A 26,608-nucleotide genomic window follows, 5' to 3' on the forward strand; every position below is an offset into this window, starting at 1 on the left:
GTTGCATGGGAGGCGCAAAATGGAGTTGTGGCTAGGTCGGCGTGATGATACATGAAGGTTTCTAGGGCGAAGTGACGTCTCTCCTTACCAGGACGTGTCGCTACTGGATGGCAACGCAGCGTGGGCGGCGGTTCCGATACCCTGGGTTATTGTTGTATCAATATACGTGATCAATAGTCACCTTTAGGGGGTATTTATGCCCGGCCGACTTAGGATCGTCCACTCCCGACCTTATTTATGTAACCGTGGCACTAGCCATGAGCTAAAGCCCAGTCAGCTATAAAGGATCACATTGGAACGTCCTTCACCTGGCCCGTGGATCCAGTCATGGTTGGGAAAACTTGGAGATAGCCAGATAAATGGAGGAGCCAGATGAACAAACGTGTCACACTCGCCGTTATTCGGACAGAAGCAATCAAAAATGCGGTTCTGCTACTGGAGCAATACTCTAAACACTGTCTTCAATATACCTAGCCACGGCTACCACTCCAGAACCAACGCTGTCTCAGCGGACCCACGGTCTATTTCCAAGCAGTCCCCTCCTCCCCGCCACAACCACCCCAACGGGGGCGATACTGTGCCTCAGTCGTGGCTCGACAAGCCCCAAGTGAGGCTCCGAGGCGGCCGCGGAGGGCTTGCCCGTATGTCTTGTTGTTATCGCTGATCGTGATCCTGCCGGCGAGGCCATCATCCCCTACTCTCCTTCCGATAGGAAGAGAAGCACATGGGGGCCGTCCGGCGAATTAACGGGACATGGCGCTAGGCGTTCACATAAAATCATCGCTAAGAACGAATGTTAGACCCCGGGGTTGAGGATAAAAGCGACGAGACCACTTACTCGCCAAAAGCACCATCATCGTCGTACGTGTTGGTGTCCGCCACTCCGCCACCGCGGCTGACACCAGCAAGAGTAGTCTTTGTCTTGGCGGCCTTGGATTTCTTGCCGCCCTTATCAGCCGCCTTCTCTTCCTTCATCTTCTCGTTACTGAGAGCAGTCAGGGAACTGGCGATCTTCTTAATCTGGTCGCTCGGTAGGTCCTTGGCGAGTTGCTTGGTGAACTCCTGCAGGAAGAGGGTGTAGTGTGCCTTCTTGGAACTATTCGCCAGGATAGGACCGAGGACGTTGCGCAGCTGCTCGAACTGTGACTTTGTCGCGGGCTTGAACAGCGGTAGCGCCGATAGGTCGACCGTCTTGGTGGGGTCGCTCGCATCGATCGGGACAGCGCTTCCGGCAGTCGTTGCCTTGCGGCTGCTGCTGATGCCGATGCCACCAAAGAGATCTTCAGCGTGGCGCAGATCAGATTCCTTCTCGGTGCGGCGGAGGCGCTCGCGCGCCTGTGCCTCGGTTTCCTCCTCACTATCCTCGTCATCGGCATCAGCCTTGGCCAGAGCACGCTCGGCCTGGCGCTCCGCTATCCGCTGGGTCTTGCTTTTCTTATTGGCGGCAGCTTCTGCTTCTGCCTTTGCCTTGGCTTCGGCGGCCTTCTTTGCCTTTTCGCGCTCGACCTCGGAGTCTTCGGCAGCGTCCCAGGATTCTAGAACCTGCAACCGTGGCGGGTTAGCTCAGGGATACATAATATATTTGTGCTGTTATCGGGTGGCCAAGAGGCGCAAGACGTACATCGCTATCCTCAGCCTCCTCATCGTCAAACTTGCGGCGTGCCGCTCCGACAACCGGGGAGTTCGGGGCGGAGCTGGACTCCTCTTCCTCCTCCTCTACAAGAAGCACGCGTTAGTCTGATTTATTTCTAAAATTCGGTGTTTAGGCTCGCCGTATTGGATTCGGGCTTAGTGGGCGGGCACTCGTGAGGCTATCCCGCCATAAGCGATGCATGCCCCCCCGCGACAAAATTGTGGCCTTGCGAAAAATCGCGGGGTAGACGGGAGGAACAAATCGCGACTTACCCCACTGTTTGCGTGGACCGGGCATGACTGCAGGTATCTATCGGAGGTCGATGTCGGTATTTGTGATTTGGCGTCGTAGCGCGAGGGCTTCGGTGTGAGAAATGCGCCGGTGGTTAGGTAGAGAATGCGGTGGAAAGTTTGTTGATTGGGTTCAAGGTTGGGCAGCCGACGAAAAGTTATTCTGGGTGTGCCACCCTCCGGCCGGCTTGCCCCTCCTCCGTCTGTGCTTGTGACGGCGGGGTCCACACCCGAAACGATTTATCAAATGTATGTTGAATGCAGTTTTGCGAAGACGACCTACACTAGGGAAGGTTATCAACTGAGAACTTGGGTACCATGGAAGTTTAAACAAGCCAATGGAATACCCTGTAGTTAAGACATCGCTCTTGCGGCCTCCTTTTTTTCTTTTCATATTTTTTCTCTAGAATTTCCTGATGGGCGTTCAGCGTGTCTGTCAGATACGAGTACCTCTAACTCAGGTTCCATCTCCATACCTCCCCCGAGGTACCTTCGATATTGGTCGACGCATTTCTGCGATGGGCAACGGGCGTTCTTATCCCTGTCCAGTCTCCAGTTCTTCGTGCCTGTCCTGGGCTTGGTGGCTCGTCCTTTCACCGCCGCAAATTGTGCCTCATCCTGCGTCAGCCACATCTCCGATCTTCAAAGTAACAGCATCAATCTACGATCCTCGCAGTTTAGCTGCGGTGGTGTTTCCGTCTGTTAGTGCTCGCCAAGGTCTCTAATCGCAAGACCTCGCCGGAATGCGCCTTGTGGTCCTTCTCCGTGCCGATGCGCCATTCTCATTGGCTCGAGATTCGTATCGCCGGTCACACAAGCTGACAAGGCAGACTCCGGTAGCCGCAAACGGAAAGGAGGTGAGCAGCCCTGTGGGGTGGCAGTGGCTGCCATCTGCCAGACAGCCCAGCCATCACGCCCCCGCGCAGTTCGCTGCCTGGTGCGGTTCCGGTTCCTGCACCTGAATGCCTGCTGCAGCTTTGCGGTGGACGGCAAGTCGGAGACAGTGGAGTCAGCCAATCGCCGAGCGCTGTTGTCAACAGCACCTGCCGCCCCAAAACCGCACCCGAGTCCTACCAAGTCCTAAGCACGCGCGCCGCAGCGTGGGGATTCGGGATTTGGTGAGAAAGAGCACTCATAGGACCTCGTCGGTGACGATCTTTCAACCTCCTTCACGCCTCGTTGGCACCACGCAATCCACACAAACAGAAATATAGAAAAAATGGGTGGCGGATGAGTTTGCTCCCTTTCGGTTGGATTCGTGCACATTGCCCATTCTTCGCCTTTTTTTCCCTCGAGAAGCTGCCCCTCTTTCTTAGCCTGACTATTGGTTGCAGTTGGGGTCCATTTGATTTGCGCTGGCCTGAGGTCATCACCATCAGATGGATAACAAAAAGCGTTTCGCCTCCCTCATGGAGGACCATTCATTCTTGCCCGGCATGGAAGCCGTCCGAAACGGCGGCCGATCGGGATCTCAAAGTGGGGATGGAGAAAGTCCATGCCCGGCGCCGTCCAACTCGGAACTCCATCTCGACTCGAGCCAAGACCACGATGCCCTGTCTTGCGTGTACGTATCGAGGTTGATTGTCTCAAGTCGAAGCCATTCTGGGCCTGACAATGTATACAGAACCAAAGAAACATCCCAAGAGGACTGTGCCCGTCACAGGTTCATCGTCTGGGCCGCCGTGAAACGAAACTCATCAACTCGCATGACGTCGGAGGAACGATTGGAATGCCCGCTGCTGAGATGTACGCAGCGCTTCCCGGACCACGAGTCGATGCTTAAACACCTGGCAAAGTGCAGGTATCTCGCTTCGGGGGAGTATTGGTGCTACGATCACATGAGGGTGGAACGCTTCGACGACCTCAAATGCAAGAGGTGTCTGGGCCACCCGTCAAAGAGGAGGAAGATGCTCTCGCTGGCCAAGAACTTCTTCCACTCGCTTGGTCATAAGAGCAAGAAGGGCCCTGGTGTTGCGTTCGTCGACGATGAAGTGTTGCTACAGCCACCACCGAGCTATGACTCCCTCGATATCCCCACCAGCGACGCCCTCGCGAGCGAATTGCCGTCGACCGAGATTCTCGAAGCCGATTCCTTCGAGGTGCCTCTCCTCGAGCCCACCCCTGCGCCTGCGCCTGCGCCAGCTCCCAGCGATGGCATCGACCCCCAGGCTCTCCTCATGCCCGCCGCACCTGCGGTTCCAGCCCTCCCCGAGCTCGACTCCAACGAGAGCTTCCCTCAATGGCAGCCAGGATCGGGATTTCCGCTATCATCATATCCGATCTCGCCATATCCCTTCCAACCCGTATCACTCAACACCCCGTCCGTTCTCGACGCCAACCTTTTTGCTACCCCTCACGATTCCGACCTCCTCAGGGGCGCAGCCTTTAAGCCTGCGCTGCAATTGACCACCGGCGGTTATGCCAACCGTCGCCAAGCCCCCCGGCCGGCTCCCAGGGCGGCTCCTACCGTCCCTCGCAGCAGCATGGGCCTATCGCCGAGCTCGTCGGTCAGGTCGACAGCCAGCACCGACACCAACGCGAGCGCCGTGAGCTACGGCAGCTCGATGATCTCTTCGACCTCTGATTGGAGCGGGGTCTGGTCGATAGCCTCTGGGCTGGACACGAGCATGACTTCCCCGGTCGAGGGCACCGTGGCTGACGAGCTGTTTGCGGATGTGTTGAACAGCGACCACAACGACCCCTGCCCCGGTTCCTTGCACGACTTTTTCTCGGAGCTCCCAGCTGACCTTCCCATGCTCGATAACGCATGCGAGATAGCGTCGGATCCGATTCTTGGGTTTCAACCCGCGGTCCCCTCCGGTCTGGCTCCTGCACCAGGGATGGTACCGGTGGATGTCACTGCTCAGCCCGTCGAGATTGGTGAGCCTGAGGTTGAGCAGACGAACACGTGCTGCTCCGAGACAAAGTCGCTAGTGAGCTCGGCGTGGGACGCTCTGCAAGAGCACATCCTGTCGTCCATGGTGAAACTCCAGGGCCACAGGGGGAACTACATTGCCAACCAACTCAGTTCCATGTCGATCGAGACGGTCGCGGCGACGGGACTACGGGCTTTGCATGCCCTCATCGACGGTCAGCAGCCCTCGTCGGCCAGCGATGCCCTATGCTTGATCCACCTCGTCTACGCCTTTTCGTTGGTGCTCCATGGGCAGGAGGCGGCCGACAGCGCCAAGAGCCTATTTTTACAATCTTTAGTTTATGTCAACGGGTTACCGTCAAACGACAGGGACCTTTACCACCAAATGGTTCTTAACATATGGCAACCGCCAGACTTTAGCCTGACCGAGGCGGGCGAACATTTTTCAGCGACGTCGAGCAACCCATTCGCGCCTTTCCCTGACCCCAAGGGGAAGTCCCCAGAGGGTTCTACGAGGGCATTTAAGCAGCGAGGCGACGCTGTACTTGCTACAGCTCGTGATTTCCTTGATGGTATGCTCCGTGACATCCTTATAATGAGCATAGCTAACTGCGTACAGAACTCGAGATTAGCCTCCTGGATCACGGCCCTCCGCCACTTGATCCTCAAGGTCCCGACTTGCATATTGCGCATCTGAAGGACGTAAGCCCAACCAGGTTAATGGGAGGGGAATTGATTTCAGCGGCGCGAGACGTTCTCGTGATACTTTCCCAACGATTTAACGACGCCAGCCTCAAGAGTATGCTCGTGGAGGTCTATCAGAGGCTTTGCACGTTCTCTATCTGCAGCACCCGGCGTTTCGAGATTGAGATTCTTCACGCCGGCAAGGTGAGTTATGCGAGTCGACAATTCCGTTGCTTAACTAACAATGAAATGCAGAGTTGCCTACCGACCGGGAAATTCTTCGGCGATTTTGTTCCGAGCGTCAGAGAATTGTGCGATCGAATTTACGAACAACATGACGTGGGCCCCTCACGACGCGATGTCTACCACGGGTTCGGTGTCAATTTAATCGAAAGTCTTGTATCAGAATTCGGCCGCTCAGGCAGCAAGCCCAGGACACCGCCGCCCGACGACATAGATATGTTTTTGAACGATGTCTCCGAGGCAGGCGACTCACCCACGAACCCACAACCGACTTCTTTCCCGGCGCCCAAAAACTTTGATGATTCGAAACCAGTCCAGCTCCCCACACCGACGGCGAGCCCTGGCGATAGCCCAGCCAGAAACTCGGGGGCGAGCCCGGCGGCGGAGCCAACGCAGCAGGCATCAACCGAAACATCGGAGCAGCAACAGGCAGGACAGAAAGTGAATGCGGATTCGTGCTGCGACATCTGTGGGTACCGGCCCAAGGGCGACCCGCAGTGGTTCAAGGGCAGCATGGCCAAGCACAGGAAGTTGCAGCACAGCACGGCGCCGCCCAAGATCTACAAGTGCCCGTTCCCCGGATGCACGAGCCAGTATAAGAACCGGCCGGACAACCTGCGGCAGCACCAGATCGAGAAGAATCACTGGGTGAAGGGCGATGAGAGCACGCCGAGGCGGCCCAGCAAGAGGAAGAAGGTGGCGGAGGAAGACTAGGTGTGATTTTCGGGGGCTAGCAAGGGGATTGGTAAGGGAATCTTAAGGGTTGGCGGGGGGTTACGGTGGGATTTCTCTTTGATTTGAGCGTGTTCCCTTCTGGGCTTGTATAACTCATGATACCACTTTGCATAGCGATGGATGTCGCGTGCTTGGAAACGGATTTGGCTATGGGATAGATGCGGGATGGGCGAGTCCTGAATAATAAGAGCGACTCAATTGGGTCAAGTATAACACTTGATTTACTATACATTTGCTGGGGAAATAGGAGTGATGAAGCCCGAGGGTTCTTGGGAGCTGGTTTAATATGATACCCCTGAGAGCTCCTGTGGACGGGTACTCTCGGCATCTCAAGTACGGCTCACGGCGGCCGGTCAGCTGAGCTTGTATCTCTCGGTACGGATATGTACTGGCATTTGCCACCCGGTCGTTGGTTGGCAGAAGTAAATAAATACCTTGTGTCATAACATTCCACTCTGACATCAAGCCGTACCATTTTCCTTCAGGAATTGTTTACTCCTGCGTGCCACTACCACCTCACGAAAGATCGCATTCGCAAGTGTATCGCTCAGTTACGGTACATACATGTATGTACTGTGTATAAAATACCCCACTCACCTCGGGCCACATCGAGTTGAAGTCAACTCGATCACCCCACCATCTCATCTCATCTCATCTCACACATAGAAACTAATTCATATAGCACACACATCACACAACCACCGACCCCTGAATCCCAAATAAACAAAATCGAAAACAAGCAAAACAAACCCAAGAAACCCAAAACAGCAGCCGCCAAAATGGCCTCGATCCCACACATCGCCGTGCTCGGGTCCCTCAACATGGACCTGGTCGCCTACGTTCCGCACCGTATGTTATGCTTTATATACTCCCTATTTCAGGCGCTTCCTCACCACTTTTTATCCCCATTCCACTACGTTCTTCCGAATATGCTAACTGGGATATGATGTGATACACAGACCCCCTGCCAGGTGAGACCCTGACAGCGGATGAGTTCGCGACGTCCCCCGGCGGTAAGGGGGCGAATCAAGCCGTGGCGTGGTATGTTTTGACTCCTTTTTGGTGGCGGTGATTTTGGGTGCTGAGGTGCTGATGTTGCTTGCTGGATAGTGCGAAGCTCTCCCGGGCGAGACCGACGCCGGGTGTGGAGGGTGGGGAGACAGCGAGAGTGTCGATGGTTGGGTGGTAAGTCGCTGTTCTGCTTACCTTCTCCTTTAAGGGGGGAGGTGTGCTATACGACCACCTCGGGATATTTCCCCCGACACTCAACCACACCCAGCTAACCCCTCTCACCACAGCGTCGGCGCCGACGGCCACGGCACCCAGCTCCAAGCCAGCCTCTCGAGCTACGGCGTCGACGTATCCGGCGTCTCGGCCCGCACAGACCTCAAAACCGGCGTCGCCCTAATCATCGTCGACAAGCCGACAGGCGAGAACCGCATCGTGCTATCCCCCGGCGCCAACCACGCGCTCCAGCCCGCCGACGTGGCCAACCTCGACCTGCTCCGCACCACCACCACCCCCACGCCCAATCCCACCCCCAACCCCCCCACCTCCTCAGATGAACAACACCTCCCCAACCTCCTAATCATGCAGCTCGAAATCCCCTTCGCCACCGTCCTCGCCGCCCTAACCGCCGCCCGCACCGCGAACGTCCCCGTGCTGCTCAACCCAGCGCCCGCCCGCCCGCTCCCCGCCGAGGCCTACGTCGGGCTGGCGCACCTGGTCGTCAACGAGACAGAGGCGGCGATCCTGGCCGACGTGGACGAGCGCGTGCTGGACGACGAAAGGGGGATGGAGACGGTCGCGGCCGGGTTCGTGGAGAGCGGGGTGAGGAATGTGATTATTACGCTCGGGGGCAGGGGGGTGTATTTTATGAGTAAGGATGGGGATGGTGGTGATGGTGGGAGGAGGAGGGGGTTGGTGCCGGCTGAGAAGGCGGTGGTGGTGGATACCACGGCCGCGGGGGATACGTTTGTGGGGAGGTATGCGCTGGATGTGGTGGGTGGTGGTGGTGGTGGTGGTGGTGCTGGGGAGGGGGGGAGGTTTGATATTGAGGCGGCGGTGAGGAGGGCGAATAAGGCGGCGGCGAAAACGGTGGAGAGGGCGGGCGCGCAGGACTCGATTCCGTGGAGGGATGAGCTGGAGTGAGGTAAAGGGGGGTGGTTGCGGGGGGGTTGTGATGTTGGTTCTTTTTAAGGCTAGGCACGGGGTGTGTAAACACGGCATTTTTATGGTGCGTTTAGACCTGGTTTTGCTACTTCACTCCCCTATGCTCTACATCTGGGCCACAACACTATGGATACACATACTGGGGGATCTGCTTCGACCATCCGTCTCCCCGGATCACCTTGAGGGATTTCACGTCGAGCCCGTTGACCACACGCAGGTTCAATGGCTGCGTGTTGAAATGGGTGGCCCGGAATTGCTGGTACATCTCCGGCAGCGCAGCGATTTCCTCCTCGGTCTGGTCCGGGTTAACCTCCGACGCAATATGCACGCCACATGTTTTGCAGAATAACTTGCGCCAGATGTGGTTGCCAAATTTGTAGTAGAACAAGTTGTCGCGGCCCTGGATGGCGAGCTGGCTTGAGGATGGGTAGATCCACACATAGCCCTGTTGGGGTCGATGGTTAGTCGATGACATAGAAATAGGGGAAAGGGGGCCACATCATACCTGTCGACAGAAGCTGCAGTTGCACTCCATAAGGCGTTCGTCGTACGTGCCGTCTTCCAGCGAGCCCTTGACCCGGACGGCCGTGGCCACGGCGCCGCAATGGCAGCTCCCATGGTAGGTCTTGCCGTCCTCGAAGCCCGCGGGGGCGGGTTCGTCGCCCGAGAAGGGGGGAGCAGCGTACGGGGTGCCATATGTGTTGCCGTTTGACCTGGGAGCCAGCTGGTGTTAACGAAACGAGTCAACAAAGGGTGGAGAAGAATACCTACGTCTTCACCTCAAGGCTCCAGAAGTCGAGGCCTTGAATAGTTCGCACCTATTCCCACGTCGCTTTTTGAGTACCAGCACAAAACCACATCACCTACCACCCCCCCTCCCCCAAACTCACGTTTAGTCCCACCCCCGCCGGAAACATTTCACTCTTAGCCATGACTGTCGTCCCACAGCTACCACAGAACTAACCAACATGTCAAACAGGGCATCGTCACAGGTCTCTGAGTAGGTAACATACCTGGTGGTCCAGCATCTTGGAGGCGAACGAATAGCTGACGAGCTTGCCCTCATCCTTGACCACGGTCAGGGGCTTCTTGGGCACCAGCCACAGGTAGCCGCGCTTGTAGCAGATGCTGCAGTTGCAGTCACCCGCCGACTTAATCTCGGGGGCCTCGACCTCGTAGATGAAGGCGCCGCAGTGGCAGCTACCACGGTAGGTCTGGATGGGCGGCTCCGCGTCGGTCATGGTAGTTGATGAGGGGTGTTGATCAGGCTAGGGTTGGGGGTGAGAGAGAGGGAGGGGAGAGGGAATGATGGGTGAAGTGAGGAACTTAAATAGAGAAGAAGTCTGATAAGTCTGACATGGGGAAAAGGGTGGTATCTCGAAAGTGCAGTTGAGATGCCCAATATCTCTGCGGCCACTTCGTCATGCCCGAAGGAACCCCAACGTCAGGGATCATATTCGGCCAGCCTCTTTCGTCCAACAGCCCCGCAGGACACGTCCCGTATCACGCGCTGGGAACAAACGTGTTGGGGTCCCAACCCCGCATGGGGAAACTCTCGCGGTCTCACGTGAGGTTGGCTGGTTTTGTTGAGGACCTCTTGGCCCAGGCCAGCTCGGATCGCGGTGTTGTTTCGTACCCCTGAGGATAACACAGAGCAGTCTCCGTAGCGGTCTCCGAGCGGAGCCGACCACCTCCGAAAGTCAAGGATGGCCTTCCTTCCAACTGCCAAAAAGCTCTCGGATGAATGCAAATGCCGCTTTGGGGGCATCTCGAATGCCATACTGTACGAAGTCCGAGGTACGAATACTCCCGTTCACATTCTGTCTGCTCCCCGCACGCTGGATAACCACCCCTGATCTCATCCCTGATGCTGGTCGACTTTGGAACGGGGAATCACGTTAGGGAGACTGCCCACGTTAGTAGCACCCCTCCTTCATGGAGCACACCATCGAAGTGAACATCTTCCCCCCTCGGTCTCCGTTCATCATCAATTCGTCGCTACTATGTTGGATACTGAAAGAATGTGGTGGGTAAGAACTAATCGGGAAGTGAGCCAGAAATGAGTGAGCTCTCCCAACACAACCACAACCCAACAGAAGTGCGAAATAGAGAAGCCAACGCGCTGTCATTTAGTTGTCTCTCAACCAAAAGAAGGTCCCGATCTGGGGCCCCAAAAATCCAAACTGGCCCTCCAGAACCAACCAAGCTGTACTCAACTGCGCTTCAGGCAACGAATGTCCCCTACACACTTTTCCTACACGAGGCACTCACTCAACATCCCGCACAAGCCTGGCACCGATCCAAGCGTAGGGGTAGTTGCGCTGGTACCAGTTGACGCTGTTGGGCCGTGTTAGTAAATTGAAGAGAAGTAGCTGAAGATGGAGCAGAAGAGATGAAGGAAGCAGAGAAAGACAGAGACGGTGACGGAATAAATGGTAGGTAGGAGGAGATAGGGGGATAGTAGAGGACGAAAAGCGAAAGCTGAAGGTAAGAAAGCTGAAGGTAGGAAAGCCAAAGGCAAGAGATGAAAGAAGAGCCCAATAGCACGACAAACACCCCCCAACAAACGGAAAATAACAAAACCCAAAACAAACCGATACAACAACATCACGAAACAAAACTAAAAGGGAAAAAAAAAACTCACAAACTCCTTCTTCCCGCCACCCTCGGGTGCGTCGCCCACGACCCGCCCAGCACGACATTGTGCTTCTCGTCGAAAAAGTCGGCCGTGTACCCGGGGTACAGCGGCATGGGCTGGAAGCCGTCCCACGGCCGCAGCACGCTGCTGGTCCACTCCCACACGCCGCCCATTCCGGCCTGGCCGGCTAGCTCGTTGCCGCGGGAGGTGACGGGGGTGGGGTCTGTTGGTGTTAGACTTTTGGTTTTCTTCTGTTGTTTATTATTGTGTTTCGGGGGAGGGGTGAGTGGTGGTTTGGGAGGTGAGGTGGATGTTTTAGAGGTAAGCAAGGTAAGGGGATAAGGGATTTGACATACGCCAGTGGCGGAAGCCGATGTTGGTGCCATCCAAGTCGACAAAGGGCGGTTCCTGGACGGCGGCCTCGGCCTCGGCGGCGCTGCTGACGCCGGGCGGGGTGGCCGGGGGCGAGATCTCGATGCCGTTGTTGCAGAGATGCCTTTTCCACCGTCAGCACTACCTCCTCTCGAGACACCAGCGATCATCACTTACCCATTCACAGCCGGGACGGTCTTGCTGAGCTGGTTCTCGACCTGCTTCTTACGGAGGGCCTCGGCGTAGGTGTAGACGCTGCGGGCTTCCTCGAAGGTGGGGATGCGCCCGCCCATCCACGCGGCGCAGCCGGCCAGCTCGTCGTAGGACGCAAACACGGGCCAGTCGAGCGCCTGCTTCAGGGGCACCAGCCCGTACACCGTGCGGACTGACTTGCCGTTGAGGAAGGACTCGGGGAGGACAGCGCCATCACCACCTGCGCCGTTAGTGGCGCCGTTGGTGTGGCCGTTAGTCTCGGCGGCCTTGGTGCCGTTTGCTGCTTTCTCAGTGCCATCGACCACGTCCACCAACGCGGTGGGGTCCTGCGCCCACGAGGCCGGGACATTGGCAATGTGAGAGTTATACATGTATTGCGCATACTGGTCAAGTCAGCCACCAACACCAGGGGACCTAAAATGTCTTGGGAGCGTTTACCTCTTCGTTGCTGATGGGTCTGCCCTGCGCCTGGATGGCATTGACCTTCGCGCGTCTCACAGGCTTCTCATTGTCCCTATCCATCATCAGCAACACACCCACCAGACGGCCCAACCACAAACAGTCAACTCACCAGCCATAGGTCACATCAGCATCAGTCCCATCCTCGGGGTCATCCAAACCAACAACAATCTGCTGCTCCGGGATATCAAACCACTCATTGGGGACCCTCTCGGCGCGAGCCGCAGCAGCGAGCTTCTCAAAGTCCGGCACGGGCACGCTGGGAGGCGGGCGGGTCCTGTCGCTCTGGAGCATCATATACAGGAGCGTCTCGAGGTGCATGGCCTCATGCTCGAAGCCGACCCAGATGGCGCGTCCCACATGGCGGGGGATGGCGGCGATGCCGTCGGCGTAGAGGCGCTGGAGGCGGGCGCGCACACGCGCCTGGTAGGCGCGGATCTCGTCGACGGGCGGCCACTCCTCGGGGATCTCCGAATGGGCGTGGCACAGCTCCGGGTTGTCGACGTCCGGGTCGATGCCGCGCTCGAAGATGGCGTAGTAGTGGGCCGGGTCGGTGGGCGGGGTGCCGGTGGTCTTGGTGAGCTGGATGTCGAGGAAGGTGGGGATGTGGCCGAGGTAGAAGACGCAGGCGTTGCGGAGCTTGATGGGCTTCCCGTGGAACTCCTCGGGCGGGAGCATATCGCAGGTGACGACGTCCCAGGCGGCCCACAGGCCTTCCCAGTCCTCGAGGGACGGGAGTGCCGTGCGGGCGTAAACGGATGGAATCAGACTGAATGCCATTTTCGGTTTGGCCAGCATGTGAAGGCCTCCACGGTGCGATCACGTCAGTCAAAGGGGTTCCTGAGCGGTTCAGATAAGGGGTCCCGAGAGGTAGGGATCTCCCAGGGGGGGCAGAGGCGGTGATGCGGACCCCGCAGCCCGGCAGCACCCGATAAGCCAGTGACGACAACGCCGCCCATGGGTTCACTTATAAGCCGGGTCGTGTGACCGGCCCCACGTTCCCAAAAAGACGTGGGGTGCGTCTCGGGAAGGTGATGTGGCTGCCTCAAAAGGGAGATGCCGCAGGTGAAACCCCTTTTTGAGAGGGTAATGGAAAACAAGGGACTCACCGTATTCCTTGCGGTGCCGCCATTGGGCAATCTCGGTCATGCCGGAAAGCTTCCAGAGCTCTTCCGAGTCTGCAGCCGAGTACTTGAGGCTCTGTTCGACCTGGATCCGCTCGTGGGGTTGAACCCGCTCGCCCAGGACGGTGATGTCACGCACCGGGGCATAGAAGGCTTGGTGCCGACCGCCATCAGCGTCGTACACATACTCGCCAATGACACGCCAGTCTTTCTCGACGAAGGCGGTCTCCCCGAGGACCCTGTTGGCATGACGGAGACCATTCAGAACGAAGCTAGAATCGTCAGCGCCGGTCACATGGACCCGTCCATCAGCATGTTAAATGCTGGAGGGGGGTATGGTTGGCATACTCGTGGGTGACGCCCTCCTTGTCTTTAATGTGTTGAACAGTTAGAGTCAGTACGCGCAAGTCACAGCCCATGAATACATACCATTGTACGCGTGGCTAACTCCCCGTTAGTGTCCCGACGTTTCTGGAGCGGAGCAGCCAGGCGTTCATCAGCGCTACTTACTAAACCCTAGCCGGGTCATCACAAGCATCCATGCCGATCAGCATGGTGTCGCCGGGGCCCAGGACATCAGAGAAGCCCTTGAGAAAGACGGCGGCATCGGCTCGGTCAAAGTTTCCTGCCAAAGCCGTGTCAGGCCGGCGGGACAGGGCCAAAGGGTGGCCAACTTACCAACGCTCGAGCCGAGGCTCATGATGCACTTCTGGCGCGAGGCAATGACTGGGTCCTTGAGCCAGACCTGGCCGTCGTCGTAGGTGCCGAGCAGGCCATGGGCGCGGACGTGCTTGTAGGGGGGGAGCTGCGCAAGCGTGCGTTCCAGCTCCTGCTGGGAGAGGTCCAATGCGTAGTAGTCGATGTTCTTTGCTGCGCCTTCGAGGGCCTGCAGAAGCAGGTTCACCTTGCGGAGGTTGCTGAACACGGAGGTCAGTCAGTAACGGATACTCACGACTGCCATGCGGGTGGCTCATCCGGTGGGGGGCATGTCACTCACCCGCTTCCGAGCTCAATGATCATGGCCCCTGACGGGATGTGCTTGGCAATGTCGGCGGCATCCGACTTGAGAACTTCGATCTCGTCATTGGTCAGGTAGTACTCGTCCAGGTATGTGATCTGGGGGCTTGAGTTAGCGTGGGGTGAAGACGCCACCAAGGAGCCTAAGAGGTCCAAGGGGTCCAAGGGGGACTCGAGGAACGCCTCACTTTCTCAAACAACTGCAAGCCCCTCTCATCGTAAAGTAGGAGCGTGGGTAGCTTCCTGGGGCCATCCTCTTTGTGGAACGAGGAGAGCACCTCGGTCTTGAGGTTGATCTCGACCGCGGCGCGGCGGATGTCAATGATGTCAAGCTTGGGGTGGACAGCCGTGTGAAGGTCTGACATCCCCTGCTTCTCCTTGATGGCCCCCAGGCGGGGCATGGCGCCCTGAGGTGTCACAGTGGCTTCTTGGGCGACAGGCATGTTTGTCTCTCGCGGGACTGGTTTGTGAACGCTAGAGTATGAGAGCTTGAACGGACTGGAATGGCGAAAGTTATATGCTATATAGCTAATTGTTCTGGATGTAGGACTCAAGGTACCGGATAGCAACTTGGAAGACAAAGATGGGGTAGCGGGACTACCTATGGGCCACCTACCTCCCTCCGTCAGGGCAGTGACTTCGGCGGGAGGGAGGACCTTCCGGTTGTACTGTGTATCTGTACATGGCCACCCACCCGCCTGAACGCGTTCGTAGGTAAGGAAGTGGTAGATCCCATGTTCTAGTACATGTACCTGCAATGTATATGCTAGGGCGCTGGAATCCAGGTACCGACGGGATTGTGGACACGCTCACGGTCGAGGACCTTGGAAGGTAGTGCCGTTCACGTCAGAGGGGGGCCTGTTATTTTTAGACCCCACTGGTTCTGAATAGCAGACCCGCCGTCAGATCAATTGATAATCAATTGACTCGGATACTAAAAGCAAAGCTGTTAATTCCGGAATGGGAGATCAAAGACGTTGCTGAGGGAAGTTGTCAAGGAGATGGTCGAAGGGGTTGCCGACCAAAATTATTGAGGATGGAGGGGATAGGACAAGGCTTCTCCTGTATTCAATTCAATGTGCGACGGCGGGAGGAACAGTCGAGCCGGGTCATGTTAGTTGTAAGCACTCAAGCTTTGAATCGAGCTACCAGGTCGCCATGGCCGAGTTGAGTAACCCGCCCGCGCGGAAACCGCATCGAGCGTCTCTGGAGACGGGAAGAAGTGGGATAGCCGCGTTCGTTCGGGAGCGGCCCTTGCTGGCGATGGTCCCATTCCAGAACACATTCAGAAACGGATGCAGGCCCCATAGCGCGTCCGGTGAGCGACTGCATGGAACGGCTGAATTCCTTTTGTCATGGAATGACCACGAGCATCGCGGCGTGCTGATGGAGAGTGGGAGTTGATGATGCAAGGGACAAATCACAGAAGAGGATCCGAGGTTGGGGAGTGCCAGCGGCCCCACGCCCCCCCCGGGTCCGGCTTAAGCTGCTTGGTGGGGCGCCTAACTAGCGCCTCTTTTAGTGGGTTTGTGGGCTTGTGCGGCCGCCCCGGATGCCCGTGTTCCTGAACCTTGACTTCCATTGAAGCGTGGCGGGAACGGTTACCAGAGGCTGCTCATGTCAGGGCAGCCGGGCATCTTCCCATCGAACCACTATTCATCATGTGCGCCCTTGGGAGCCTGCAAGGCGGACCAAACCCTGTTGCATCATCATCGCCGAGGCGTTGTCCCTCTCCAATCCGAGGCCCAAGAGTTTCCAATGCAGCTTTTCTAAGATCGATCATCCCGGGAATCTCCAGTGTAACTCGTGAGTTGCTGCTTGCACACAGTACTACCTCCCACAACAACCCGGATCACGCCGGAGGATGCATACTCGAACGGAGCAACATGCCTCAACAAATCATCGACAGGCCAATGACACCGGCAACCCCTCCCCTTACCCCTCTCGACCTCGGGAGACCCCGCGTTGATGGAGATGAAGGAGGCGCGGCGGGTTTGCCGAGTCCCATACTCGAGACGCGAACGTGGTGAGGGAAACACAAGCTACACTCGCTAATCCCGGAGATGCATGATAAATCACCAAATTGCCGCCTTGAAATCGCTCAACGGTTGGCCCTCGGTGTGGATCCAGCTGGGAAGGGAGAGGATGCAAGAGCCTTGGAAATTATACGAGAGGCCTTATTCACCTCACTATAACCCGCAGCAGAAACCGGACTGAGGTGTGCGGGTGTGTGTCGAGAACGCCTCCAGATACACGGTACAGGCAGGAGCTGTCGCGGCTTTCCAGAACGGACCCCTTGCAGCCACCCGACCCGTCATCGACGTCATCTCGGCCAATGGGACCCGACACCCCACGCCCGGAGGGCCGAAGCCCACCCACGGCCTCGGCGGTGGGGTTGCATGGGAGCCGTTGCTGCGTAGTAATCGTGGCTTGGGGGGCGCCATGGTCCTCGAACTAACTGAATCCGATGTGGACAGACGGGAGATGGAGGATAGAAAGAGTACAGATCTGTACTCGTGCTCGCGCTTGCAACGGCAGATAACATACCTAGTCGGAATAAACAAGACTACAACGCGCAGGACCTCCCCCATCCGACTCCCCTTTGACCTAGCCCCCCTTTTCCCGAACCAAAACGCCCCGAATCATGCAACGTCGCTTGACGCCAATCACCTCAACAGGTTGGCCAGTTTGAAAGAACGGGTTAACAGGCAGACAACCGCCTTACCTCCCTCCCTCGCCAGATTCCCTCGCCAGATACTCCTCAGATGTAGTTATCCACCATCTCCCAAATCTGGGACGTCATCTTGACGCCCTGCTCGGTGATGATGCCGTCGATGAGCTCCGGGTCGGTGTAGTCGACCTCGTCCTGCTCGGCGACCATGCCGACGACGTCCGGGTCCGCGTCGTCGCCCGGGTCGGGCTCGGCGCCGACGTTGTCGAACTTGCTGATGTCCTTCTGGCGGATGCCGACGCGGTTGACCATGGGGTAGGCGATCGGGGTCTTGCGGCAGATCTTGTGGGTCTCGGCGGCGACGTAGAAGCGCTTGATGCCGCCCTTGACCGTCTTGGTCAGGTGCGCGAGCTGCGCCGTGCCCATGCCCGAGATGATGCCGCCGTTCTGCATCACCACCTCGGTGCCCACCAGCACCAGGTTGATCTGCTTCTGGTTCCCCAGCACGTAGGCCGCCTTGTGCGGCGAGATGGTCTCGACCTCGAGCCCGGCCTCGCGCAGCTGCCCCACGGCCACGTCGCTGCGCTTGTTGTGCCCGTCCACGATGTAGATCACCTTGAAGTGCTTGCTGTGGTCGGCCGCCGCCCGGAGCAGGATCTTAGTCACCGTCCGGCTGCCGCCGGCCGTGAGCACCACGCAGCCGTCCGACACGTACCGGCTGCCCCAAATGGCGATGCTATCCCGATCGGCCTTGGCGCGCTGGGCAAAGAGGTCTTTGTTGTCGAGCAGGTGCTGGCGCGTCTCCTCGAAGCTGAGCACGCGGTCGGAGCCGCTCGCCGTGGTTGTTGCGGTCGGCCCTCTAAGCGAGCGCAGCAGGTATTGCTCGAACAGGTCGGCGCCGGCGAGCAGTGGGAGTGGGTTGGGTGCCGAGGCGAGGAGCTTGGCTTTTTCTTTCTTAACAATCTCGACTAGCTCCATGGCAGTCGAAGACGAAGTGGCCCGGAGAAGTTCGATGAGGGACTCAATGGCAGCGACGCCCATCGTAAGTTCACGGTCTGAGTTGAGGAGGTCGCGATAGGTGCGCACGATGCTACCTCCTGTCAGCACGGGTTTAATTTAACAAAGTGCCACGAAGCTAGAGTAGTGCTCACTCGAATGCCGCTCCATCCTCACGCTGTGAGGAGGGGTTGGACGTGGAACTTGATCGGACAGGAAGCTGTTGGGTTGTAGCCCCTGGGGCTGGGGCCGGTTTTGACGGGTTGTCGGCTGCCATGATCTCGGTTGTGAAAAAGCGCAGTACTGAAAAAGTAGGGAGTGGGCTGCGATAGGGCATGCAGTTACTCAAATTCTGTAACTAGTCGGGAATGGATTGGGTGTCTTTATGGGTTGATAGAGTAACAAGGGCAGAGTAACCGCGGGGTAAAGAATAGTAAATTCTTGTGATGAACAGAAGCGTGAGGGTGTAGGGGCGAGTATAAAAGCAGGCCGTCTGGTCTCGGATGAAATAGTATATAATATTTACGCGGTATTCTGCTCTGGTGAAATGCACCGATTGTATTCGTCTGATCACGGCGCCCGTTGGAAGCTATTAGCTTGTGACTCAAAGCTCAATTGGACTCGGGCTCGAGGCATTCTGCCAGAACACACCGCCCTTTATCCTCAAATGCCCCGCTGTCTCACTCCCCGAATGGTGGGGTCACTGCGGGAGGGGCATGGCGGGGTCGTTCGGGCAGTGAAGCAGGCACCGATCCGATTCCCCACCAGGAGCCGGCATATTGCATCCCCGGACAAGTGCCGGAGCGGTAAGTTCAGAAATACTCGAATTACCTTCCTGTCCTTGATTCTCAGTTCTTCCGGTCCAAACAAACCCGGAAAACAGTAAATTCCCAAGATGGACTCCTCAGCGATCATCGACCCAGCGACGGGCCGTCCTCTCCCCCCCGACGCCATTGTACGCATTCTCCGTAAGACCTCTCTGCCTCTCACTCTTTTCCCTCTCTCCTCTCTGTCTTTCTTTCCTTAGAGCCCAATTGGAATACACTTTCAAGAAAATAGACACCTAACAAACAACCCCCAGACATAACCAACAAAGTCCACGTCTACTCCCTCCCGCGCGACGCCGTCTCCACCACCGCCGGCTACGCAGCCGCCTCCTGGACCACCGACCCGCGCAACCACATCTTCACCGCGCGCCTGCGCGTCCTCGAGACCTCATTCACCTCCTCCCCCTCCCCCGCCACCACCACACCAAAACTCCCCCAACCCCAAGACAACAACAACAACAACAACAACAACGAAGACGACGAAGACGCACCCCAACAACTCAAAGTCGACATCCTCCTCGAGGACCCCTCGACAGGCTCGCTCTTCGCCGCGGCGCCCTACGCCGCCTCCGCCGCCGTCGAGCCCACCACCGACAGCTCGCGCTTCTTCGCCCTGCGCGTGCGCGACCCGGCCTCCGGCCACAAGGCCACGCTGGGCGTCGGCTTCGAGGAGCGCAGCGAGGCGTTCGATTTCGGCGTCGCCCTGCAGGAGGCCGGCCGCGCGCTGGGCTGGGCGCAACCGCCGGCGCCTGGGGCGGGGACTGCGGGGGTGGGAGCTGCGGGTGGTGGGTCGGGGTTGAGTGGTGGTGGAGGGGGGAATTTGCTGGGTGGGTTGGGGGCCGGGGAGGAGAAGCGTGATTTGAGTTTGAAGGAGGGCGAGACGATCACGGTGAACCTGGCGGGTACGAGGTTTGGGCGCCGCGCGGGCAGGTCGGACTCGCAGGGCGAGAAGAAGGAAGGGGAGGGGCAGAGCCTGGCGTCGTTTGCTCTGCCGCCGCCCCCGCCGCCGAGCGCGCGCGAGGTGAGGGCCCAGAAGAGGCTGAGCGCCCAGCAGCTGGGCTTTGATGACGGGCAGTTTGGCGAATTCGCTTGATATCCTCTGTGTTCGTTTGTGTTGAGAGCCAAAGCGGGCGGGGTGTCGTTGGGCCGCCCTGGACGATGAGACAAAGCTCTTTTCTTCCCTTGTTTTTGGTGCGGGTCGGGGCTTTGGTAGTAGCTGCTCGGGCCCGAAGCCTTGAGGCGACCGAACGTCAAAGAAGTTTGGATGTGTAGGAGGAGCGGGTTTAGCCGTCGGTTTCCGCTGCGCTGCGTCTTGGTTGTGAATCTCTAGTTCAGAGTCTAAAGCATTGAGTTGGGAACGTTAGATACCTGAAGCCTGGATCCTGTCTAATTTAATATGCAGACTAATTGGGTCTAAAGTCAGACCGAACGTGAGAGTATCAGTCGTGTAACCCCGGTGTGTTCCTTGCCAGTGGTGATTTGATGGAATGGGTGATATGTGTTCTGCGAATAGGAGGCCAAGAAATACACACAAGTTCCTCCAGGCATCCAAGCCGTCTGAGTTTGCCTATTTATGACTTTCCCAACTTCCCTCTAACTTCTCCTGAACCACTTACAACCTCCATCCTACTATTGAGGGTACTTCGCTCGGCGGGGGGGCCTCGCTTCGCAAAGTTGTAGTTTTCGGAAGAAAAGTTAACCGGCTCCACTTTATTCTCGTATTCGCCTAATCCGCACCCTCCATCCTTCTTTTCTTCCAACTTTCTGACTCTCCATTTACGCTACAGTTGGTTACCTTTAGTCAGTGCGCAATCCTCTATATATAACAATTATAAAAGTTAGATACTACTATAGCTTAAACTTATTTTTATTACTATATATATATCTGGTAATAATTGGTATTTATAGGCTGGTATTTTATATTTAATATATAAGGTTTACTTTAATATATTATTAAATATTTACTATAATATTAAGTATACTTTTACTATCCTTTATATTAACTAGGGTAATACTACTATTATTTATAACCTTAATATCTTTAGTATTACTAAGTTTAAAGAGGCTCTTCTAATTAATAGTAATAAGTAAGCTAAGAGGAAGCTAGAGATACCTACTACTATAATATTATAAATACTCTCTTTAATAAGGAGCTCTATAAAAAATATAATATAGTTAAGAAATTAATATATTTAATAGCTGGTACTAGATTCAGTTTAAACAGCCCTAACTCTTTTAATTAGCTACCCTTTATATCGGATACTACTAAATAAATATCTTATACTTCTAAGGGTAATTGAACCTTAAAGCGATACTAGGTTAATAAGTTTCTCTTATTATATAGAATTTTATATATATCTATTTATTTTTTATAGTTTTAAAGGAGGGTAATAGTAGTAGGCTCCCTATAGATTAGGATTCTATAGTTAGTATACCTATATCTAGAATAATAACCCTAGTAACAATAGATATATTATTTATTACTTCTTCTCTCTACTATTTTAAGAGTTATTCTAATATATTAGTTAGAGTAGAATAGAAAGCTAAAATAGAATATCTCGGTTTACCAAATACTAATAATACCCTCTCTTCTAATATTAACTAATTAATTTACTATATAACTCTCTAGTTATTTTTCTAATATAAAGTAGAAGAACCGGAGTTAGTATATCTCTATATAATACTTATAGCATTACTACTTAAGAAAGGCCTCTTTTTTAATAAAGAGGAAAATAGATAGCTATCTATTATATTAAAGTATAACTTTTAAATATAGCTCAATCCTATCTATATTAAGGAGGATATAAAGCAGTTTATACTTCTATTCTATAATCCTAACTATACCTTTAAAAGTTACCTTATAAATAGCGAGCGTCTGGACGATAATCTCTGTAGTACTGCCGCCATTTACTTAGCTAGGTAAATTCGGATTGGCTCTGCCTACTATACCTACTACTAGGAGAGGGATATTATCCGAGAGATAATCAGTAGTATAGTCCGATATCCTATACCTATTCCTATATATATTACTACCGGTACCTTCTTTTATAGTATTTATACCCTATATTTTATATTAGATAGGATATTAGTTAAGCGGTTTATATAATATAGTATTTTATAAGTATTAATAATTGAGGAGTTCTAGAATATAGGTAGGGAAGGGACTACTATAGGTATTAGGCTAGGTATCTTTATTAGTAATAGTAAGGTAGATAGATTATAGTTTAAATAGCTGTTATTCTAATACCTTTAGCCTCTTAATTATTAAATAGATAATATATAACCCTATTTGTAAACTGCTAGACTAGCTATTATAATACTAATATTTAGATCTATTAACCTATTATATAATAGGAGGAAATACTATAAACTCTAAAGTTATCTATTAGACCTATAAATAAACTACTCTCTCTATTTAGAGAAAGATATATATAGTTATATACTATCTGGTTTTATAGTTATAATATATTTATATAGTTAGGAAACTAGTAATTATATTATCTATCTCTCTATAAAAATAAAGTTTTTATAGGAGGAAATACTATAAACTCTAGAGTTATCTATTAGATTGTCACGGATATGGCCGCATGCAGCCGGCCGGCGGGGTATGATGGCAGTAACCCCGGACCAATCACCCGACGAGGCACTCAGCCAGTAAGAAGCGAGAGCCATGGTGCTCAATGTGCTCAGAGCCAAGACTCGTGAGCACCATGAGCACCAGGTGCTCAATGTGCTCAGAGCCAAGACTCGTGAGCATAATGAGCAACAGGATTAGATAGTATATAGTCACTCGTTCTGGAGAGCTCTGGGAGTTCTCCAGTTAGCAATCACAACTACAGTTCGCTACAAGCTCGAGAGCCTACTGTTGAGACAAGTCTTTGTTGTGCACCCTTTGGCTGCACCGAACCTAAGCACCCTTGAGAGAATACCTTCGACCGATACTGAACCCTAACAGGACGGGTCCAGAGACAGGTTCGTCACACGTTGCTAACTCCCTTTGATCTGTTACAGTTCAGGCTCGAAGGTAAAACGACATGGCAACTCAACCGACGCCGGGCCAGATCACGGCCGCGCTTCAGAGAGTCACCGAACGACTCGATGAAACTGAAGAAGAGCTTGCGAAGACCAAGGCCAGCAACGCGGCATTGGCAGCCCGACTTGCGGCGACCGAGGTCCACACCAAGGACCCGGCCAAGACAAAGGTCAAATTGGAGCAACCCGAGAAGTACGGGGGCGACCAGGAAGCCTTGCCAGGTTGGATCACGGAGATGCGGAACTATCTCGACCACAACTCGCACCAGTTCGCCACTGAGGAATCCAAGACCAGATACGCCGCCACCCGACTCAAGGACAAGGCCCTCAAGTGGTTCACGGGAACACTGAGTGATTTCCTCGGCGGAGCAATCCACAAACCCTTCACCAAAAAAGTCTTCGAGAACTACTCCGAGTTCGAGAGTGAGATTCAGAAGGTGTTCGGTGACAAGGACGAGAAGCTGCACGCCCAGGAACGGCTAGGACGGCTGAAGCAGACTAGGTCAGCCACCGCCTACGCCACGATTTTCCGACAAGACTCCATGAAGGCAGAGATAGACGACGAGGGGCTGATGCACCTGTTCTACGGAGGGCTGAAGGAGGAGGTCAAGGACGAGCTCTACAAGGAGAGCCGACCCGACACACTCGACGAGTACATCGCCATGGCTGTCAAGATTGACGACCGACAGTTCGCCCGCAAACAACAGAAGAAGGGCAGCGAGGTTCAGCGATCCGCAGGCTACCACAAGCCCAACGACAAAAAGAAACGCCAGCACCAGAGCACGTCATACGGCACGCACTCGGGACCCATGGACGTCAGCGCTGCCCAGGCACAGTGGGCAGGAAAGAGAGATGGTGCCAAGGACAAATCAGGCATCACCTGTTACAACTGCGGGAGGAAGGGTCACTTCAAACGTGACTGCCGCAGCAAGAAAGAGTGGAGACCGGTTCCAGGGAAGGAAGCTGCCACCATCGACCAAGACACGGTCGGAAGAAGAACCCGGTTTCTGGAGGTCGCAGCCGCCAGCTACACGCAGGACGACCTCGAAATCGACATTGACCGAGTCATCGAGCAGGACGATGAACTCACCGACTCGGATCAAGAAGACTTGAGGAGCAGCAACCACCAGGAGGGAAATGACACCGCCCATCACGCTTTCATCGAAACGGATGACGAGGGAGAACTGGCTCCCCCGCGGTACATCCGACAAGTCGCTGAGGACTGGGGCATCACCCTGGTTCAGCAAGAGGACGGGCAATGGCGAACCCACGAGGGTGAAGGAGGAGTCAGCCCGAACCTCACCTTCCTACAGCAGAGGGTCCTAAGCCAACGGCAAAGGATCGAGGAGTTGTCGAGAGAGAAAGAAGAACTCGAGCAGCTTCTCCAAGCAAGGAACGACCAGTATGGACAACTTTGCGCGGAACTCGATTTCGCCAGAGAACGAGTCCAAGAGATCACCGAGGCCAACAACAGGGCCGGGGATCACGTCGAAAAGACATTAAGAGAGGCACAGGCCTTGCAGGACGACATCCGCCAGGCACTTCCGCACCACACACCGTGGGATGGACCCACCGAAGAGGCGGAAGGATACGAAAACGGAGTACGATACCCCGAGCAACTTTTCGACTACGCACAGGAACAGAATGCGGCGAAAGGAAGAAAACAGCAGAGCTGGGAAGAATACTGGACGCGACATCAGCACATCGTGCGCGCCGGACGACAGACCTCCGACCTTGAATGGTGGGGTTTTCGGGGCGAGAACAACACGGAGGGATTCCAGTTGTTATCAGAAGACCACGAGCGGGTGGACCCACGAAAAGAAAGTCACATCTACCTGCCCTGGTTCCAGTGCATCACGCACGAATGTCGGTACCACTTCCAGGACAAATTTCGCAACAGTTTCTGGCCCACAAGAGAAGAAAAGGGAATGCAACCCCTGCCCATCAGATGGGTATACGACAGCGGCGACGCTCCCGCAGGCATGTTGTGGGACACCCAACGCACTCACGAGGGCAGGCTGAGGGTTAAACCCAAGGCAGCCTGGCCCCGACGCTGTATGGCGGGCGTAGGAGTCAACGAATGCCGAAGCGCAGACTGCCTACCACACGCCGACGAGAAAATCTGGGGATACATGGAACAGCAATCCCAGAGGAAGCCACACCAGAGGACGAGAGCGTCCCGAAGGAACGAGAGGCGCCCAGTTGAGGCATGGGCGGCCCAATGGCTCCAAGAACACCAGACGATTGACGCCGCAAGCCAAGGTGCGGACAGGGACGCCTTGAAACACCACGAGAGCTTGGGAAACGGCTCAGGGCCCTCCGAGGGGCCCGGAAATCTTTAACTCCACAACAACGAAGACAGGCTGCGCAGTACAGGAAGAACTGGCGCAAGCAGAAGCCTTACAACGACCTCCCAGCAGACGAACATGAAGTAGCTGCTGTACGAAGCACCAAGCCAGACAACAGGCTCTGGATCACAGCGCGATGGGGGAAGATCGAAGCCCTCGCGTTAGTGGATGGAGGAGCGCAGATGGATCTCATCTCGCCCACATTTGTGAATCAACTCAGAATCCCATGGAGGATCAAGAAGCAACCACACGTCGTCAAAGGACCATTCGACACACAATGGGTACGACGAGAGACAGAACCACTCGACATCGAGGTGGAAGGGAAAACCACCCAAGTGGTATTTGACATCGTGAACATGGGACCAGAGAAAGACATGATTCTCGGACGCCCATGGCATGAGGATTACGACCCAGACATCAGTTGGAAGGGAGATGGCCATCTGCGACCGCGGGAACAGCGGGAGCATCCGACCAACTCGATGGGAGAACGCGCAGAACAGGAGCCACGGGAGAGCAGCGGGTCAGAACGAACCCCCTCTACGGGCCCACCGCAGGAAGCAGCCAGTGCAGAACCACGCACTCTGGAGTCCGGAAGAAGCGGCACACGACGAAAGAAGCAGACACGGGAGGAACGAACCATCGCCGTCGTCTCAGTCGACGAGCACGGAATGCTCAAACACGAACAATGGGTCAATCAGCTCGAAGCGGCAAGCATCGAGCTGGCAGCAGAGGAAGTCAGGGAACTCGAAGCAGCAAGCATCGAGCCTGGGAACAACAAGTTCGCGTACTACGAAGGTACGGCGAAGAGCGCAAAGACGGGGCAGATCCCAGACGACTACAAGGGGCACCCGGCGTTCACGGCAAAACATCTTGCAGGGCTACCAGACCACGGACCTTGGGATCACGAGATCAAACTCAAGGAAGGAGCCCAGTTGAAGTTTTTCAAGGTGTACCACACCAACGAGAAGCAAGATGCAGAGTTGAGGAGCTATCTCGAAAAGAACCTCGAGATAGGACACATCAGACCATCGACATCTCCAGCGGGCTACCCAGTCCTCTTCGTTCCAAAGAAGGATGGGAAACTCAGGATGTGTGTGGACTACCGACAGTTGAACGGCGAAACGGTGAAGAACCGCTACCCACTGCCACTGATCTCAAGGCTTCGAGACCAGCTGTCAGGGGCACAATACTTCACGCGTCTCGACCTTCCGACAGCGTACGCCCACATCCGCATCAAGGAAGGAGACGAATGGAAGACGGCTTTTCGGACACCCTACGG

The 26,608-nt window shown here is 55.2% G+C and overlaps 7 protein-coding genes across 7 annotated transcripts; 3 read left to right on the forward strand and 4 right to left on the reverse strand.

The window, feature by feature from the left end:
• Positions 1-412: 412 nt before the first annotated feature.
• Positions 413-2,405, reverse strand: B0H64DRAFT_405920 (eukaryotic translation initiation factor 3 subunit J). Its single transcript, XM_062804473.1, has 3 exons — positions 1,906-2,405; positions 1,622-1,716; positions 413-1,542 (listed from the first exon to the last, which is right to left on the reverse strand). Exons 1-3 carry the CDS (start codon positions 1,928-1,930, stop codon positions 835-837), a joined length of 828 nt encoding a protein of 275 aa, XP_062655712.1. The 5' UTR covers positions 1,931-2,405; the 3' UTR covers positions 413-834.
• A 609-nt stretch (positions 2,406-3,014) lies between these two features.
• B0H64DRAFT_405925 (uncharacterized protein) lies at positions 3,015-6,906 on the forward strand. Its single transcript, XM_062804474.1, has 4 exons — positions 3,015-3,487; positions 3,548-5,370; positions 5,418-5,686; positions 5,738-6,906. The coding sequence occupies exons 1-4, from the start codon at positions 3,303-3,305 to the stop codon at positions 6,437-6,439; spliced, it is 2,979 nt and encodes a 992-aa protein (XP_062655713.1). The 5' UTR covers positions 3,015-3,302; the 3' UTR covers positions 6,440-6,906.
• A 375-nt stretch (positions 6,907-7,281) lies between these two features.
• B0H64DRAFT_328424 (Ribokinase-like protein) lies at positions 7,282-8,611 on the forward strand (the record flags this gene model as incomplete). Its single annotated transcript, XM_062800831.1, has 4 exons — positions 7,282-7,309; positions 7,420-7,501; positions 7,571-7,645; positions 7,759-8,611. The coding sequence occupies 4 exons, from the start codon at positions 7,282-7,284 to the stop codon at positions 8,609-8,611; spliced, it is 1,038 nt and encodes a 345-aa protein (XP_062655714.1).
• Positions 8,612-8,683: 72 nt separating this feature from the next.
• B0H64DRAFT_223877 (Mss4-like protein) lies at positions 8,684-9,974 on the reverse strand. The gene is made up of 5 exons (XM_062799607.1): positions 9,646-9,974; positions 9,523-9,591; positions 9,404-9,450; positions 9,138-9,345; positions 8,684-9,077 (listed from the first exon to the last, which is right to left on the reverse strand). The coding sequence occupies exons 1-5, from the start codon at positions 9,871-9,873 to the stop codon at positions 8,757-8,759; spliced, it is 873 nt and encodes a 290-aa protein (XP_062655715.1). The 5' UTR covers positions 9,874-9,974; the 3' UTR covers positions 8,684-8,756.
• A 925-nt stretch (positions 9,975-10,899) lies between these two features.
• Positions 10,900-14,898, reverse strand: B0H64DRAFT_329274 (C-type lectin protein; the record flags this gene model as incomplete). The annotated part of the gene is made up of 13 exons (XM_062800872.1): positions 10,900-10,969; positions 11,277-11,493; positions 11,627-11,766; positions 11,820-12,238; positions 12,294-12,369; positions 12,427-13,120; positions 13,424-13,710; positions 13,787-13,808; positions 13,868-13,881; positions 13,949-14,063; positions 14,117-14,355; positions 14,436-14,554; positions 14,644-14,898. The coding sequence occupies 13 exons, from the start codon at positions 14,896-14,898 to the stop codon at positions 10,900-10,902; spliced, it is 2,667 nt and encodes an 888-aa protein (XP_062655716.1).
• A 2,318-nt stretch (positions 14,899-17,216) lies between these two features.
• Positions 17,217-18,399, reverse strand: B0H64DRAFT_328741 (uncharacterized protein; the record flags this gene model as incomplete). Its single annotated transcript, XM_062800847.1, has 2 exons — positions 17,217-18,216; positions 18,278-18,399. 2 exons carry the CDS (start codon positions 18,397-18,399, stop codon positions 17,217-17,219), a joined length of 1,122 nt encoding a protein of 373 aa, XP_062655717.1.
• Positions 18,400-18,592: 193 nt separating this feature from the next.
• B0H64DRAFT_224034 (uncharacterized protein) lies at positions 18,593-20,237 on the forward strand. The gene is made up of 2 exons (XM_062799608.1): positions 18,593-19,090; positions 19,204-20,237. Exons 1-2 carry the CDS (start codon positions 19,018-19,020, stop codon positions 20,040-20,042), a joined length of 912 nt encoding a protein of 303 aa, XP_062655718.1. The 5' UTR covers positions 18,593-19,017; the 3' UTR covers positions 20,043-20,237.
• The last annotated feature ends 6,371 nt before the right edge of the window (positions 20,238-26,608 follow it).

Source organism: Chaetomium fimeti (assembly GCF_033439085.1).
Source record: "Chaetomium fimeti strain CBS 168.71 chromosome Unknown B0H64scaffold_7, whole genome shotgun sequence".
Classification (NCBI taxonomy): Eukaryota; Fungi; Ascomycota; class Sordariomycetes; order Sordariales; family Chaetomiaceae; genus Chaetomium; species Chaetomium fimeti.